We start from the raw sequence: 16,043 nt of genomic DNA, 5'->3' as shown, positions 1-16,043 counted from the left end.
TTGTAGCGTTGGTTCTAGCCTCTTCTACATAACCTATTCCAAGCCAGCCTGGGTTAGACTCCATCTCAAAAAAAGTGTTTAATTTTTAAGTTTCTATTCTAAGTGGTTTATCACTTCAGTTTTTGCTGTAGTTGTTCTTTTTTTTTTTTTTTTTAGTGAAGAACAATGGATTTATGGTAAATAAGCTATTTACAAATAATGATAATACCCAGCCCTTTAAAGGGATTATCTTATCTTATGTGTTATCTTTTTACATCCCTGTAATAATTCTCTGTAGTTTGCCCTAAAGATTTGAGAACAAAAGGTAGTGAGATCTACTCCCTGGCTTCCTCACAAACTATTAACTAAGGCTCATGAACAGAGGGCCTGATGTTTTGACTAGGGTTCTAAGGGCACTCTCAGACCTGTGCCACCTTCAGTGTGGTAAAGAAGATGGACAATCAAATTCCCCCAATAATTGTATAAATGGAATTGTGTAACATTTAGAGTGCTTGTGGAAATTTTTAGGATGTAGAGATATATTTGTAACTTAGGAAAAGTGTGTCTTCCATTTTAAACTTCTATATTTATTTATTTGTTTGTTTATTTATTTATATTGGTTTTTCAAGACATGATTTCTTTGTATAGACTTGGCTGTCATGGTACTCTCTCTGTAGACCAGGGTGGCCTTGAACTCACAGAGATCTGCCTGCCTCTGCCTCCCAAGTGCTAGGTTTAAAGGCATGCTCCACCATTGCCCAGCTTAAGTTTGTGTCTTATTTTCTTAATGCTTATACAGTGTTGGCTTTTGAAAGGCTATTGTTTTCTGAATTCAGTTTTTGTTTTTTTTTTTTGTCCACAGAGCAAATGGTTAAGATACAGGTGTGTAACGGGGCTGGAGAGATGGCTCAGTGGTTAAGAGCATTAACTGCTCTTCCAGAGGACCTGGGTTCAATTTCCAGCACCCACATGGTAGCTCACAACTGTCTGTAACTCCAGTTCCAGGGGACCCGACACCCCCACACAGACATACATGCAGGCAAAACACCAATGCACATAAAGTAAAATAAATTATTAAAAGAAAAAATACAGGCATATAAAAGTTGCTCAGAATTTACTCCATGTAGAAGGTGAAATTTTATTTAGATACTTTCTGTAAAATGTAAAGCTCTATTATTAAAATGTAGCTTTTAGTTGACCAAAATAAAAGAACATAGAGGGTTCCTAATACCATGAACACACAAAATAGTAGTTTTTGTCTCTGAAGTGAACCTGCGGTTTATCTTTAAGTGTTTGATGCTGTGTCATCATCCTTGAGAACAAATGCAAGATTTTTTTTGCAGAATTTGCATAAATTACTAATTAGATTTTAAGGATAAAAATCATATTTTAACTTCTGTAAGAAACAAGTTTCATCTATTACAAATATGTTATATTTAACGGTCTATTTTTAGGCCCCCCCCAAAAAAAATCAGAAATCTTACAGCAATCTTTAACATCTAAGTAAAAAGTTAATTTTTATGAGAGCAGGACAGCAATCCTATCTTGCATATTTGCTGAAACAGCACTCTTCGGTTGAGGTTCTGGTTAGACGCTTGAGCATCCTCTTAAATGAAAGAAGCGATTCTAAGTGGGTAGAGACAGACAGTGGAACCCAGTGGGCAGTGTGATTTGGCCTGTGACTTTTTTTTTTTTTGGTTTTTTGAGACAGGGTTTTTCTGTGTAGCTTTGCGCCTTTCCCGGATCTCGCTCTCTATACCAGGCTGGCCTTGAACTCACAAAGATCCGCCTGGCTCTGCCTCCCAAGTGCTGGGATTAAAGGCGTGTGCCAGGCCTGTGACTTTTTGACAGCTGCTTTCACGGTTACTGATGAACATACTTTATTTCAGATTTTTTTAAATTATTCTGGACTCTTGCCATTTGAATTTTATGTATTTTGGTAGATATCCATGAAAATTAATAGTAGCTACAAACAACTATGTAGCATAAGATAGACACTTTTGACTGGCCCTTGAGCAAATGCTTAATCACTTGGCTCATATTCATGAGCATTTCTGCATACATTAGCCATAGCATGGATGACTGTTGTCTTCTTTGGTCCCAAACAGGCTGATTGGGGGCATAATAGAGTTCTCATGAAGCTATTGGAATTTTCATTTCATGAGGCAGAGTTAATGAAGGCAAACTGGAATTACCCTAATGACATTCAGTTTTTGCTTTGTGGCTTTCACAGTACCTTGCTACTTTACATAGTGTCCACTAACAGATGGCAGCCATTCTACCTGGGAATTCTGTGGTTCTTAGAACTGAAAAGGGACCATCTTTGTGTCTAAGCTGGGTTGTGAGCTGCTGCTGCACCCTTCCCCGTTGTTCAGTTCAGGAAGTTAGCACAGTAGCCTCTCCAGTCGCCATCACTGGTGTACGAACAGCTCATGCCTCCCAGAGAGGAAACAGTGGTAAGAAAGCGGGCTCTGTGGAGGGATCGTGCGGAACCTTTTCAGTCACCAGGTATTCTCTTAGAGACTACTGTTTGATATGTCCGTTGAGTATGTGATAGCTTTCTTTTTGCTACCCAAAACATGGTCAGATGATTCCAGAGTCCAAATTACCCATGTAGAGTATAAAAATTAATTTATATGCTTACTTTATTTTACAGACATTTCAGTTAAGATTTTTTTTTTTTTTTTTTTTTTTTTTTTTTTTTTTTTTTTTTTTTTTGGTTTTTCGAGACAGGGTTTCTCTGTGTAGCTTTGCGCCTTTCCTGGAACTCACTTGGTAGCCCAGGCTGGCCTCGAACTCACAGAGATCCGCCTGGCTCTGCCTCCCGAGTGCTGGGATTAAAGGCGTGTGCCACCACCGCCCGGCCTTAGTTAAGATTTGATTTAGAAATTAAGCCTTTGTAATGATATAAGGCAGTTCTTTCTGTGTTAGCTATAAGAGAAATCACTAATTGCTTTATCTAGAAGAAAATGTGGGAGGAAGAGTTTGCACATTCGACATTTTGGACCACTCCTCGTTAAAGCACAAGAACAACATGGGTATGGGTATATTCTTGAGTCTTAGAATTGAGACGGCTTTAGAGTTGATTTGACTGAGTGTTTTCATGCTTTAGCTGAGGACACTTGAGTCTCCGAGAGGCTAAGCGGCTCGTGTCGGTCATAGATTTGCAGAAGAAGGTGTCTTTTTAGGATTTCTTTATTTTATTGTGTGTCTGTTTGCTTGTGTGTATGTCCATGCACTGTGTGCATGCCTGCTGCCCACAGAGGTCAGAAGAGGATGGCGGATACTCTGGAACTGGAGTTACCTAAGGTTGTGAGCACTTCTGAGGCCATTTCTTAAGAAAAGTTAGACAAGTATTCGTGAATGGATGAGTAGGAAAGTGTTCTCAAAGAGGAATAAGGTGGTAGTCTCCAAAAGTGAAGCCTTATATGATGTGCATCAAATATCAAACAAGCATTAAGTGAATATTTTTTCTTAAAATGAGTATATTTACCAAATGACCAGGCCTGTTTTCAGACTCGTCATGGGAATGTAGAAGAGATAAGAGAAGCACCCTCTCCCTCAGTTTGTGGACTTACACTAAGTGTGAAAGTGAAGAATTGAAAAGGATTTGGATACGATCTTATTGTACAAGTCTTCCACTTAGATTTATTTCAAGCTTTTTGGTTGTTTTGTTTTAGTTTTTGTTGGTTTGTTTTGGCTGTCCAGAATGACACTGTTTCCCTGACTTCTTTCCCGGGATGCTTGCTGTTGGTATATAGGAAGGTTACTGATTTTTGTGTGTTAATTTTGTATCCTGCTACTTTGCTGAATATGTTTATCAGCTGTAGGGGTATTCTGGTGGAGTATGTTATGTGTAGAACCATATCTCCTATAAATACAGATCCTTTGACTTCTTCCTTTCCTATTTGTGCCCTGTTACCTCGCTCTACTGTTCTTACTGCTCTTACTAGGACTTCAAGCACCATACTGAATAGGAGAGGAAAGAGGGAACCTCCTTGTCTTGTGCCCAATTTTAGTGGAAATACTTTGGGATTTTTCTGTTTGGCAAGATGCTGGCTGTGGGTTCTTATTGTGTATTGTCCTTATTATGTTGAGAAATGTCCCCTGGTTCCCTAGATTCTTGGTACTTTTATCATGAAGAGATGTTGAATTTTGTCAGAAGCCTTTTCTGAATCTAATGAGATGATCATGTGATTTCTGTCCTTGAATCTATGTGGTGGATTACATTCATTGATTTATGTATATTGAACCGTCCCTGCATCTCTGGGGTAAAGCTTACTTGATCATGGTGGATAATCTTTGTAATGTGCTCTTGAATTAGGCTTAAGAGAATTTTTTCATCTATATTCAACAGAGAGATTGACCTATAATTTTCTTTCTTTTTTTTTCTTTTCATTTTTTACTACAATGAAATAGTGTTTTCCAGACATGACAGGACAGTGCTTATGTGAACTCACCAGTGGCTGTGACAGTATGCCAAGACCTGCCTGAGCTCAAGCCAGACAGAATTCTCCATGGGAGATTGGGTGGGGTAGTGGACACAAAACCCCACTCGTAGCTGAGGAGCTGTTGACAGTGGATAGCTGCTGGGATAGGGAGAGTCAGCTTTCTTTAAGGGTGTGGCTCCTGGTTGGTCAGCCATGTTCCAGGGCAGACCCCACACCCAAGCGTATTTGGGCAGCACAAATTTGTTAAAAAAACAAAACCAAAAGGAGGTGTGTGTTGATCTGGAAGGACATAGGAAGGTGGTGAATATGATCATATGTATTGTATGAAATTCTCAAGCATTAATAAAAATAGTATTTTAATAAAAGGTTTGGATTAGCCCAGAGGTACTTTGTTAGTGTTGGTGGGGGCAGTTGATTGATGAGGAGTTTATCCTTAACTTTTTGCATTTCAAGGAAAATAGTCTCATCCTATGACAGTATTTGACTAGACCAAGATTCGACTCAGTGAAAGAGTACATGAGCCAAGAACAGACTAAAAAATCTCTCTCCTTTCTTTTCCAGTATAAACAGGAATTTTTAATGGTATGAAAGTGGTGGGAAGATTGTGCTAGCTGAAAGGTTTAGTGTTCATGTCGGAGACTATATAAATGCCAAGCAATAAAATGAAAATTGTAGGCAGCGAAGGAGGCGCTCAGAAACTTAGCAGGAATTGCATGAAGTCAAGATTGAACAACTATAAAAATGAGAACAATGAGGCCCATAATAGCATAATGACTTGTTAATGGTAAAATAGCGAAAGGGGTTTTAGGTTCCTCACAAGTCTAGTATTTAAATTGGCCACCAACCTTCTCATAAAAATATGAGAAGGAAATGAATCCGAGATGTCTGTTGTGAAAGGTCTTTGAATCCCTCCAATCCCTTGATACCTGTTCGTATAAGAGAAGAAACTGAGTGAGAAGCTAATGTAGAACTAAGAAGTCAGAACTTGTGTTGATTTTTAATTTATATTTCAAGCTTTTTAAAAATTGCTGTGATCCAGGATAGACTCTTGATCCTGTTGATGGTAAGCTGTGCTGAAGGATGAGGATACAAAGTGACCTGTTTGCTCTGCAGTGTGTTTGGTACAGCCTTATTACCATCAGCTGTATACCACCCACATGGGGCTTATGTCATTTGTAATCCAGTTCCAGGGGATCCCACACTGTCTCCTGTCCTTCAGTGTGATTGTGCACATATGGTGCATAGACATACATGGAGGCAGAATACTCATACACATAAAATTAAAAAAATTATAAAGTATTTCCCTTCAGAATAACTTGTTTTCTTCTTGAAATTTGGAGGACATCTAAATTTTTATTGTGCTTATTTGTGTGTGTGTGTGTGTGTGTGTGTGTGTGTGTGTGTGTGTGTGTATGTGCATGTGTCCACACACCCTGTGGAGGTCAGAGAACAACCCACAAGAGCTGGTTCTTTCCTCCCACTTTGTGTCTTCTGGGAATCAAACTCAGGTCATCAGGCTTGGTAACAAACACCTTTACCTGCTGAGCCATCTCAGTGGCCCCAGAGAACATTTGTTTTGTGTTACAGTAAGATATTTGCCCAATGGAAGTACAAAGGCTGTGGTACTGCTACTCAGTGAGACGCAGGTGTTCCACAATACCTCAGTTAACTTATTGGTTGACCCAACTTGTTGTCCCCTTAGATATAATTTCTGTATGATGTTTTAAAAATTATTTATTTATTTATTCATCTGTCGACTGTCTGTCTGTCTTCTATCTAGTTATCACTCTTGTAAAGAGCTGGGGAAATTTCCAAGACATCAGTGAAGTTACTGAATGACCTGTCACGTATTCTCATGAGTTTCTGACTTTAACCTACAGCTTAATCTTTAAGTTTTTCATAGAATTCTACTGTTTGTTTGTGCTACTTCTGATGATCTAGTCTTAGACTCGTAAATGCCTTATATAAAAACCTAAAGCATAAAGCAGACTCATACCCTCTTGATTTAGGGTTGCTCTGTAAATTCAGATGGGGGAGAGAGAATTTGATGTGGACTCAGAAACAAATACTGTATTTCATTTTGGGGAAAAATCTCTTTATTTCAGTTTATGGTAGTAAGAATAAACAGGTAAGAGTTGATGGCATTTAATCTTGAAGAGCCAATCCAATAGAAATGTAAAGATGCATCTGTGGTTCATTTGAAATTCCTTACCTCTCTAGCTGGGATTTGTTGTGTTTATTTGCTATAGTTCTGTGTTTATTGAATATAGATTGAAAGTATCACCCTTTTGAGATAACTCAGCTGCAGCATATACTGCATTTGTATTTAGGAACAAGAACTTTTTTTTTTTAACCCAAGATTTACAAGAGGAGAGAAGGGAGCCTATGGGATGGATTTGAAGTAAGGTTGCCAGATCTGATTTGAGTAATTGCAGCAATTAAAGGTACACTAAAGTAATGAGATGAGGTCAGCATGGCTTCTCCAAAGTGAATTACCACTGTTTTTTCTTTCTCTCGCTTCCTACAGGAAACCAGTTTCCTCCCATTGCAGCCCAGGATCTTCCTTTTGTCCTAAAGGCCGGCTACCTGGAAAAACGCAGAAAAGGTGAGCCATAGGGCTAATGACAACATGAAAGCTGTTTTTTTTCCCATCCTAAGATAAAATGTATATGTGGCATACTCATGGAAGCAGTGTTCTCTTTAGGCAGTTAAAGGATGAAGAAAATGTGGGTGACCTTATCCAAACATGAAAACGCCACTTTCAGTTTTACCTAGTTTTTACTAGCAAAGCATTAGGTCTGGCTTTCAGTGCAACCTGGGGTATTTGTAAGTGATTCAAGAGCAGTGTCCTACATCTTCTGGGAAAGCTTCAGGCCACGACTGTCTTCTCAAGGCTGGAGTTTCTCACCATTAGCACACACTGGCCTGCTATGGTTCAGAAGAGCCTAGCATCTCATCTGCTGTTACTCATTTCAGCGTTTCCTCTCCATTGGCCTTGGTAACGGTGCCTTGGCCAGGTGGTCTCCTTTCAGCACCAAAATAAAACGAAATCTGGGGGTGGTGCTGTGATATGGGGAGTGGAAAGCAGGAGGACCCTTTATGACCATGCAGCTTTCCTTAGCTGTCACTGCAGACCTTCTGATTATATTCCACTTGTACTTTTTTTAAATTTTTTTAAGCTGAAAGGGGCAGTAGAAATGATCCAAGTCACCCCTCCCCTCCCCCTTTCCCTTTCATGACAAATTGGAGAAAATCAGACCTCATGGGTCAGCTGTATCGAGAATGTGTAGTCAGATGCCTTTTGGAGACTGTCTATGTAGGGAGAGTTTGGTGGCCAGACAGTTGAAAGAGTCGTAAGTGTGGTGGCCCCATCTCTACTGGACTTTATCCCTTGCTGCTGCTTGTCTGTTGGGATGGGAAGTATGGATTAACGTCAGAGGTAAAAGGAAGCTCAGAAAGTGTATTAGCTGACCTTCCCTGTGTGGTAAGGAAATGGCATTATGTAAGTCATGTCTAGTATCTCACCTGCGCTTCTCCTGCTTTTTTGCAGATCACAGCTTCCTGGGGTTTGAATGGCAGAAACGGTGGTGTGCTCTCAGCAAAACAGTGTTCTATTATTACGGGAGTGATAAAGGTAGTATTGGTATTTATTACATCAGTTTCCTTTGCACGAGTCTGCGACCCTTTTCCTGCAGAGTGAATGGAAGGCAAAATAGAAAAAGAACTGAGAAGTTTTGAGAATTATAACCTAAGATTAATTTATAATTATCTTTCATTATTTGACAAATGCTGTGGATTCTGGACTACCCTAAAACATAACACACTTGTGTTTTTATGAATTATAAAAGAAAGTAAAATCATTTTCGCTCATATGGCTTTTCACTTTAGTAAATATTTGTCATCTGGGCTACAATTGTAGAACTTGAGAAAAATGAGGACCATGATGATATGAGATAAAAATTTTTGAAGACAGGAAAAGTAGTATATATTTTTCATATAAAATTTATTGGATACAGTACTTCCTAGCCTGACTTTACAGATACCAACAGCAAAAGCAGACGTGCATTGAGTTTGCTATATTCCATACCCTGTCTAAGCAGTTTATCTATCAACCTAAGCAAGCCAACTACCATAACTTGTTTAACACGCAACACTTCTATGAAGTAGGCTCATTATAGCCTATTTGTTTACTGACAATGTTTTTATTAACATATATCAATTGTACATAATTGCCACAACCCATGTGGCTTAAGTAACAGTTTTGTCAATTTCCCGTGGGTCTGAGGTCTTGGTCCTTGGCATGTCTATGCACATGTCAACAGTTCACATTTATTCAGGACTTCACTCAGGGCTTCCTCCATTCCCTACACATAACAGCTTTCACTGGGACATTTTCATTTGTGTACATGATGCGTGGGATCGCATTCCCTTCTCTTTCCCTCCCCCTCTCCCCTCCCTTCCCCTTTCCTCCCCTCCCCTCCCCTTCCCTTCCTCTTCTTCCCCTTCTTCCCTTACTTTCCTCCCCTTCTTTTTCCCCTTCTTCTTTCCTCCTCCTCTTCTTCCTTTTCCTCTTCTTCTTCTTCTTCTTCCCCCTTCTTCCCCTTCCTTCTAACCCTTCTTTTTCCTCCTCTTCCTCCTCCTCTTCTTCTTCCTCTTCATCTTCATCTCCTTCCTTCTTCCCTCTTCCTCTTTCTCTTCTTCCCTTCCTTCCCCTCCTCCTTCTCCTTCTTCTCCCCCTTCCTTCCCCTTCTTGTTCCCCCTCTTCCCCTTCTTCCCCTCCCCAAGTTTCATTAGGTTACAGCAGCAAGGGCACCTTACCAGGGGCTACACCACTGAAGAAAGTGTCCCTCCCTCTCCCATCAACCATTAACTGCATATGAGTCTTCAGGAAGCAGGGCGCCAATGCCCCTCCTCAGCTCTGGGCATATCCATGGACCCAGCCTTGTGCAGTTATCCCAGTTATTTTAATGTTAGGAAAACAAAGGACAATGCCCATTTTCAGAGTGGTAAAAGTCAGGCCTGGAATTCGTTTACAGTTCAGCTTGTGACCACTATAGACCTGTGTTAACTTTCATACTCTACAACTTCATACTTCATTAGTATTAGTTAATAAACTTCATTTATTAACTAATGCACAATTTTAGTAATAGTTCACATAATTTTAGCTTTCTTATTTGAATAAGTGAAGCTGCAAAATAATGAGATTTTATATGTATATATATATTTTTACACACACACACACATACTCCTAGTTTTCCTTTTTTCAAGGGAAAGCAGATCAGAAGATGGATATTCTAAAGTAGAAGCCATTGCTTATAGAGATAACCAATAGCCTAGATGGTAGATTTGATTAAAATGTATTATGAAATCATTGTTTTATACAATGAATATGCACTAATAAATTTTTTATAAATAGTGTATACACATATATGCAAATTTGTATGTATTTTACACAAAACAAAAAAACAATGAAAATTTTCTGAAATAAATACTCTGCCCTTAGAGAAAATAAGAAAGAAATAGGTAATGTTTATTAGAATAATATGCAGATGAAATTATTCTATTTCAGATAAATTTGACGTTTTACGTAATACCAGAAGTTGGTCTCACCTTTTGCTGATTGGATTGATGACTTTGGAATGTGGTGGCCAGTCTGGATTCTGTCGTTAGCGTGTTGTCTGTAATGACGGCACCTGTGAAGTAGTCACAGTTTACAGCACTAGGACTTCCTCCTCCTGCTGTGAGCAAGTAGCTGAGGGTGTCAGTTATAATCGTCACAGGTCCTGATGTGTATTACCACTATATAAACTTGTACTATTACAAGTTTAAATAAAAATCTTACCTTTTCTCAAAAAGCAAAAGTCCTTTTTCCATCAGACTCAGAGGAAGAAGTTTCCAATACTGTGACTTTGGTTCAGTCAGGCGTCTCATTGCATGTCCTGAGGATCAGTGATTACTAACGGCAATGTTAGGTCAAAGCCAGCAAATCTTCCTAAACCCTAAGGAGTGTTTGTATTGATATTTCTCTCCAAAGGCCAATGTTCCATAAAGAAATTCCGGCTAGAATCTTTGAGACAGTAAATTTCCATTTCTGTTCTTATTGCTAGACCTTGTGGTGCTACCATTCTTAGCATTTTGCATTTTAAGTGCTTTGTGATCCATTTAGTTGTACAGCCACTTGTATTTCAGAAGTTAGTGCTGCCACAGCCCTTCCTTGTTGCCCTAAAGACCCAGCCTGAGTAGTGCACCCTCGGTGCTGTGTCTTCCCAGTGTCCCAGGTCTGTGTGCAGCAGTTTTCTCCTTCCTGGAATCCCTGTCCCTTCTCTTTAGGGACTCTGAAAAAATTCTGCCGTTAGACATTTCTTAATTGCTTGTTTGGCATGATCCCGATTTCCTGCCACTTTATCTTTTTCCAGGAAAACATCATCAAATAGCATTTTAATTTTCTTTTGTGTAATCAAGTAGCTGAGTCATACAGCTTTATTGTGCGTGTGAACCATCACCTAAACTTTGGAAAGAGCTATTTTGATATATGAAAACTGTAAGCCTCTAAGCAAGCAGGATTGAGATAAACGGTTCGTAGAGGCACGAGGCACCGTTGGTTGGTACCACTCACTAGGTTAAGCCGTACTTCGTTACTGTTTGACATGTACATAGCTCACATTTTCTACCTTATTGTGCGTGCCAAAAACCACATTGACCTATCACAGTAGTAATGGCTTAGAAGGAGTGCGGCCATCCTCCAGGGTATGTAATGCACTTACCTCTATACCCATAAATATCTCTGTATTTATTATTCATAGCCATTCAGGTCCTTAAGTAACAAATATATATTGTACATGTTTTATCACTTTGTGAAATACCATCCATCCTCCCATCTTCTTCCCTTTCCCATGATTGTCATGAGCCTCATTCATCAAGTGACTTACGTCCTAGATATTCAGATTCCCATCGAGGCATTCATTCATTCACTTACTCATTTATTCACATTTTATTTGGTAAACATTTGCTAGATACTTAGTATAATAAACAGTGGGAATCCAAAGATCCTTTGAGGTGCTCACTGCTTGAATTGTGTGAATATCAGTGAGAAGATAAGAGGCTGTGAAATCGGAGGCAGATAGACATAAATTCAATGAGGTATAGTAAGTAATTTAAATTAAATACCTTTGGATCACAAAGGAGTGAAACTAACTGCTAGGGGCCTTTGGGGAAACTTGTGATAAGGACATTTTATTGGGCCATAAAGAATGAATAGAAGTTTACTGGATAAAGGCCATAATTTTAATTATGTGTCTATCCAAAATTTGTATTTTGGAGCCACTTTCAAGAAGGTAGTGTTAGGATGTAGAGCATTTAGAAGTGATTGGCCCATGAGGGCTTTACCCTCATGAATGACACAATGAAAATGTTCAAGTGAGCTCTGAAGCCCTCTTTTGTACTTCTGCCTCAGAGGGCCACAGTGTTTCTCCCTCCGGGGGATGCTGCAGCAGAGGGAAGACACTGCCAGATGTTTAACCTGCTGGCACCTTGGTCTTGGACTCCTAATCCGCCAGAATGTTGAGAAGTAAACCCTGTTGTTCATAAATTCCTCAGTATTGAGTGTGAGAGCAGTGGGCGTGGACGGTTCAGGAAGGGGAAGAGCGGGAAGCCAGCACTGTGAAAGCCCGTGGCTAGGATAGCACAGGGAAGAAGGAAGGAGCTGCGTTCGTTCGATTAAAGGTGTAGACCGGTCCTGTTTCTCTGCAGATTTCACTGGACCACCTAAGTATTTCACCTCATAGTATTTCATTTGTTTTGTAGTGGAAGTTTAATTCTTCTTGCTGTGTAAGTGGGTCATTGACTGGTATTTGTGGAATAACTACATTTGTAATGCATGTATGTTTATTTCACTGAGAAAGATCTGATAAAGTGTGCTATTAATAACTTTGTCTTAACTACTAGGCATGTTTAAAGTGTTTAGTATAAATTTGTTGAATGAATGAATGGTTAGTTTTCTTGGAGAACGGTAGAAGAGTCAAATGTGTTTAAGCACTTACTGTTTTTCACTCTTCCCTCAGTATTTTTCCAGTTAGGTATTTCACAAACTATGTCTGGGGAGCACCAGATACATACAGTGTTCTCTGGATAAAAGAATTTCATAGATGAATCATGTTTGCACATGCTGCATATTAAATTTTTCTCTTAGAAATTCAATTGGTATGTAAATACGCTAAAGGCCTTAAGAAAGGCATGATTGTATAATCTAGACTCATGAAACTCTTTAACTTTTTGGGTTTTGTCAGTACTGAGGATATCTTGTGCATAGTAGGGGATGCTTTACCACTGAACTACATCCTGTTAATTATTAACATAATTCTGTTAATGTAGTTTTAATTCAGCAAAAAGCATCTTAAACATACACACTCACAGAATCCCCCTGATATCTGAAGGAACACATATTGTCAGTGCTGTGGACCCTTTCTTTCTCCTTTTTTTGTTTTGATGCAGGATCTACCACTGTAGTCTAAGCTGGCCTCTATGCAGGGTCTTCTTGCCTGAGGTCCCTTGTTCATTTACAGGCATACACCTGTAATTTTTGAAGTATAGTTTTGTAAAACTTAGAGTTAAGTATGGAATTTTTCAACCAAGTGAACTTCAAAAATTTTAACTGGAATTTTTTAATCACCCAGATATATAAATTATGACTAAATAGATTGTTTAGGCTGAGGTCATGCCTGTCTAACTCATATTTTTTTCCCATTTGACATTTTGGGCAACATGTGATCTCCATGGCCTTTAAAAAAATGATGTTACTTCAGGTGCTAAATTAATGTGTTTAAGAAAAGAAGACATGCATTTTATTGTTGCCCTTGCATTATAAAAGCATTTCTGTACTTAACCCTGAGCTCAGTAAAAGAGACAGTTTGTCCCTACTTCTGATTTTGGTGTTGTGTGTTAATGTGGAAAATAAACCTATTGCTCTGTAGCCTTTTCTATCAAAATGGCAAAATCTAATGAAGAAAGCTAATGTTCTTAGTTTTGGAGTATTAAACCTTTTGTTTCTGTTCTATTTTGTTTATCTTTAAAATCGTATAATACCTAACCAAACTGAAGCCATCTTTCCTTTTGACTGCACTGTATTAGATTCAAGTCTGCTTTCAGCAGTTTCCTGTCCACTGACTAGCTAAGAAACCCCTTTAGTAACGTTAGTTTACCTGCCTTTTCACTCCCCTCCAGCCGTGTACTTGACTCTTACTTCACACTTAGTGTCCTTTTTTTCTTTTAAGATTGAAAAAGAAAAGAAAACTTTTCTTTAAAGGGCCACTCCAACTTGGTGGTGGTGCTAAGGGAGGGCAGGACAGTAAATAAGAAGGTCCAGCAAGCTTCAAGTAGAGCAGTTCTACCATTGGCTCCTTGAAACGCAAATTTCTAGCAAATTTTAAGTTCTAGTACTTAGATTTTTCCCTGTGGATTTCCCTGTGGTGAACACCGCTACCATCCCCAGACCTCTTCTGGTTCCCAAACACTTTCACAGTGTAGAATTGCTAAAGTGGCTGACGAAAATTTCTCCCAAGACTTGACATAGAAAACCTCAATAAGAGATAATCGGGCATTTATGTTCACTGTAGTGAATGAAACTCTAACTTGACTTTTATCTTCTGTAGACAAACAACAGAAAGGTGAATTTGCAATAGAGGGCTACGATGTCAGAATGAATAACACCCTCAGAAAGGATGGAAAGAAAGATTGCTGTTTTGAAATCTGTGCTCCTGATAAACGTGTCTATCAGGTTGGAATTTTTATGTTGCCTTAAAATTAACTTGATAAGATGTTCTGATTTCATTTATAGAGACATTAATGTTTTATTAAAACAATTTTCCCTGACATATTAATAATAAAAATAGTATTTTGTACGTTGAACATTCATATAAAGAGGAAATACATTTAAAAATTTCTGATCAGTTCAAGTGATATATCCTTGCAAAAGAGCAAATGAATTTGTAATTTATCAATTACATCACATGTAACATTTTATATCTACTTTAATAGAACTGTGTGATTTCCTAAAAGACTTACATAGCAGAAAGAATAAAATCATCAAAGGAAAAATATTAGAGTATTAGTGCATATTGTATTGCTTAGGGGTGTGGGAGAAAATGAAGATAAAGATGCATTATCAGCTCGACAATTCAAGAGCCATCAGCTAGGCATCAATATGGAATGTATGTTTAATAAGTTTTAAATATCTGAGATTGCAGTTGAAAGCCAGTTAATTAAGTTGTCAGGTAGTGTGTTGGAATCTGACAAGAACATTTTTAAGAAAACTGTACCCAGCAGTCTAAAGAAATTCATGGATGTCTTCTAATTGTCAAGGGCAAATTTTGTTCATCAGTTCAGCCTTTGACATTGATGAAGAGAAGCAGCATCTTTCCCTGTGCAGCTGCCAGCTGCTGATCAGAGTTTCAAATCCATCATCCTCTGCTTCAATTACATAAATTTGTCAAAATTAACTGTACATTATAAGAAGCATCCTTGCAAGAACAGTACCCCTAGACATGGAAAGAATCACTAATGTTCTTAAGAAATGATAAGAATGCAGCACACCTTTTCATTGCTCTTACAATTTCAGTTCTTATTGTTGGAATGTTTTCATTAGTTTACAGCAGCTTCTCCCAAAGATGCTGAGGAATGGGTCCAGCAGCTGAAATTTATATTACAAGGTAAGAGCATCAGTTGAACACGTTTTCATTTCCTTAAATATTAATTTAGGAATGGGTTGAACCAGGTTTTCACATATAAAGCCTTACTGACTTCTGTGAGAATGATCAAGAGAATACTGACATGCTCTCTTGGTATAATATATGGTCCATTCACTTGGGTTTATTAAAGCAAGCTTCCCTTGAATACAGTTGGTAACTTAAGACTCATGCACTTACAAAACCATTTAATCATGTTTTGATTTAAAAGCATAGTGGAAGGTGTGGGTATTAGTTTGTAGAATTGTGTTCATTTAAGAAGCACAGTCTTAAATCTCTTTTGCATTCTTTTAAAATTGCTTCACAAAATGTGCTTTGAAGACATGGGATCCGATGTGATTCCAGAGGATGATGACGAAAGAGGAGAATTATATGATGACGTCGATCATCCTGTTCCAGTCAGCAGCCCATCAAGGAACCAACCAATAGATGATGAAATTTATGAAGAACTTCCAGGTACCTTTATTGTGGAGATGTACTGAAAAAGGCCATGGGTCTTCTGAGCCTTATTTGTGTTTATGCCTCTGCATGCATGTCTCTGTCTCTGTCTCTCTCTCTCTCTGCGTGTGTGTGTGTGTGTGTGTGTGTGTGTGTGTTTGTAATTTGTCATCAGATTGACAACTTGAGTAGGAAATGGTGAGCTAGCTATTAAGAACAAAGACAAAGAAAACCTTCAAAACTCTGTTTTATGAAGAAGTTTCTGTTTGAGGCAATTCAAGTGTAGGGTGTACACTTATGAGAAGTGAAAGGGACCTTAAAATGAAGCAGATAGAATCCTCATCTCTTGGGACTTTTGGCTCATTAGCATTGTTTATGCTACATAATTTTTTAATTAAAAAATTGACTTGCCTTACAGTTTTTTCCATCAACTCAC

The 16,043-nt window shown here is 38.5% G+C and overlaps 1 protein-coding gene across 1 annotated transcript in view; it reads left to right on the top strand.

The window, feature by feature from the left end:
* The window catches only part of Skap2 (src kinase associated phosphoprotein 2), a 160,348-nt gene that overhangs the window by 94,490 nt on the left and 49,815 nt on the right, over positions 1–16,043 (top strand). The window contains exons 5-9 of the mRNA XM_059257845.1: positions 6,958–7,035; positions 7,981–8,064; positions 14,078–14,202; positions 15,070–15,133; positions 15,491–15,625. Coding sequence (XP_059113828.1) covers positions 6,958–7,035; positions 7,981–8,064; positions 14,078–14,202; positions 15,070–15,133; positions 15,491–15,625 — 486 coding nt within the window. The remainder of the gene's footprint in view (positions 1–6,957; positions 7,036–7,980; positions 8,065–14,077; positions 14,203–15,069; positions 15,134–15,490; positions 15,626–16,043) is intronic.

The sequence above is a fragment of the Peromyscus eremicus genome, chromosome 3 (genome assembly GCF_949786415.1).
Source record: "Peromyscus eremicus chromosome 3, PerEre_H2_v1, whole genome shotgun sequence".
Taxonomy (NCBI): domain Eukaryota; kingdom Metazoa; phylum Chordata; class Mammalia; order Rodentia; family Cricetidae; genus Peromyscus; species Peromyscus eremicus.
This window is presented reverse-complemented; position numbering and strand designations above follow the sequence as displayed.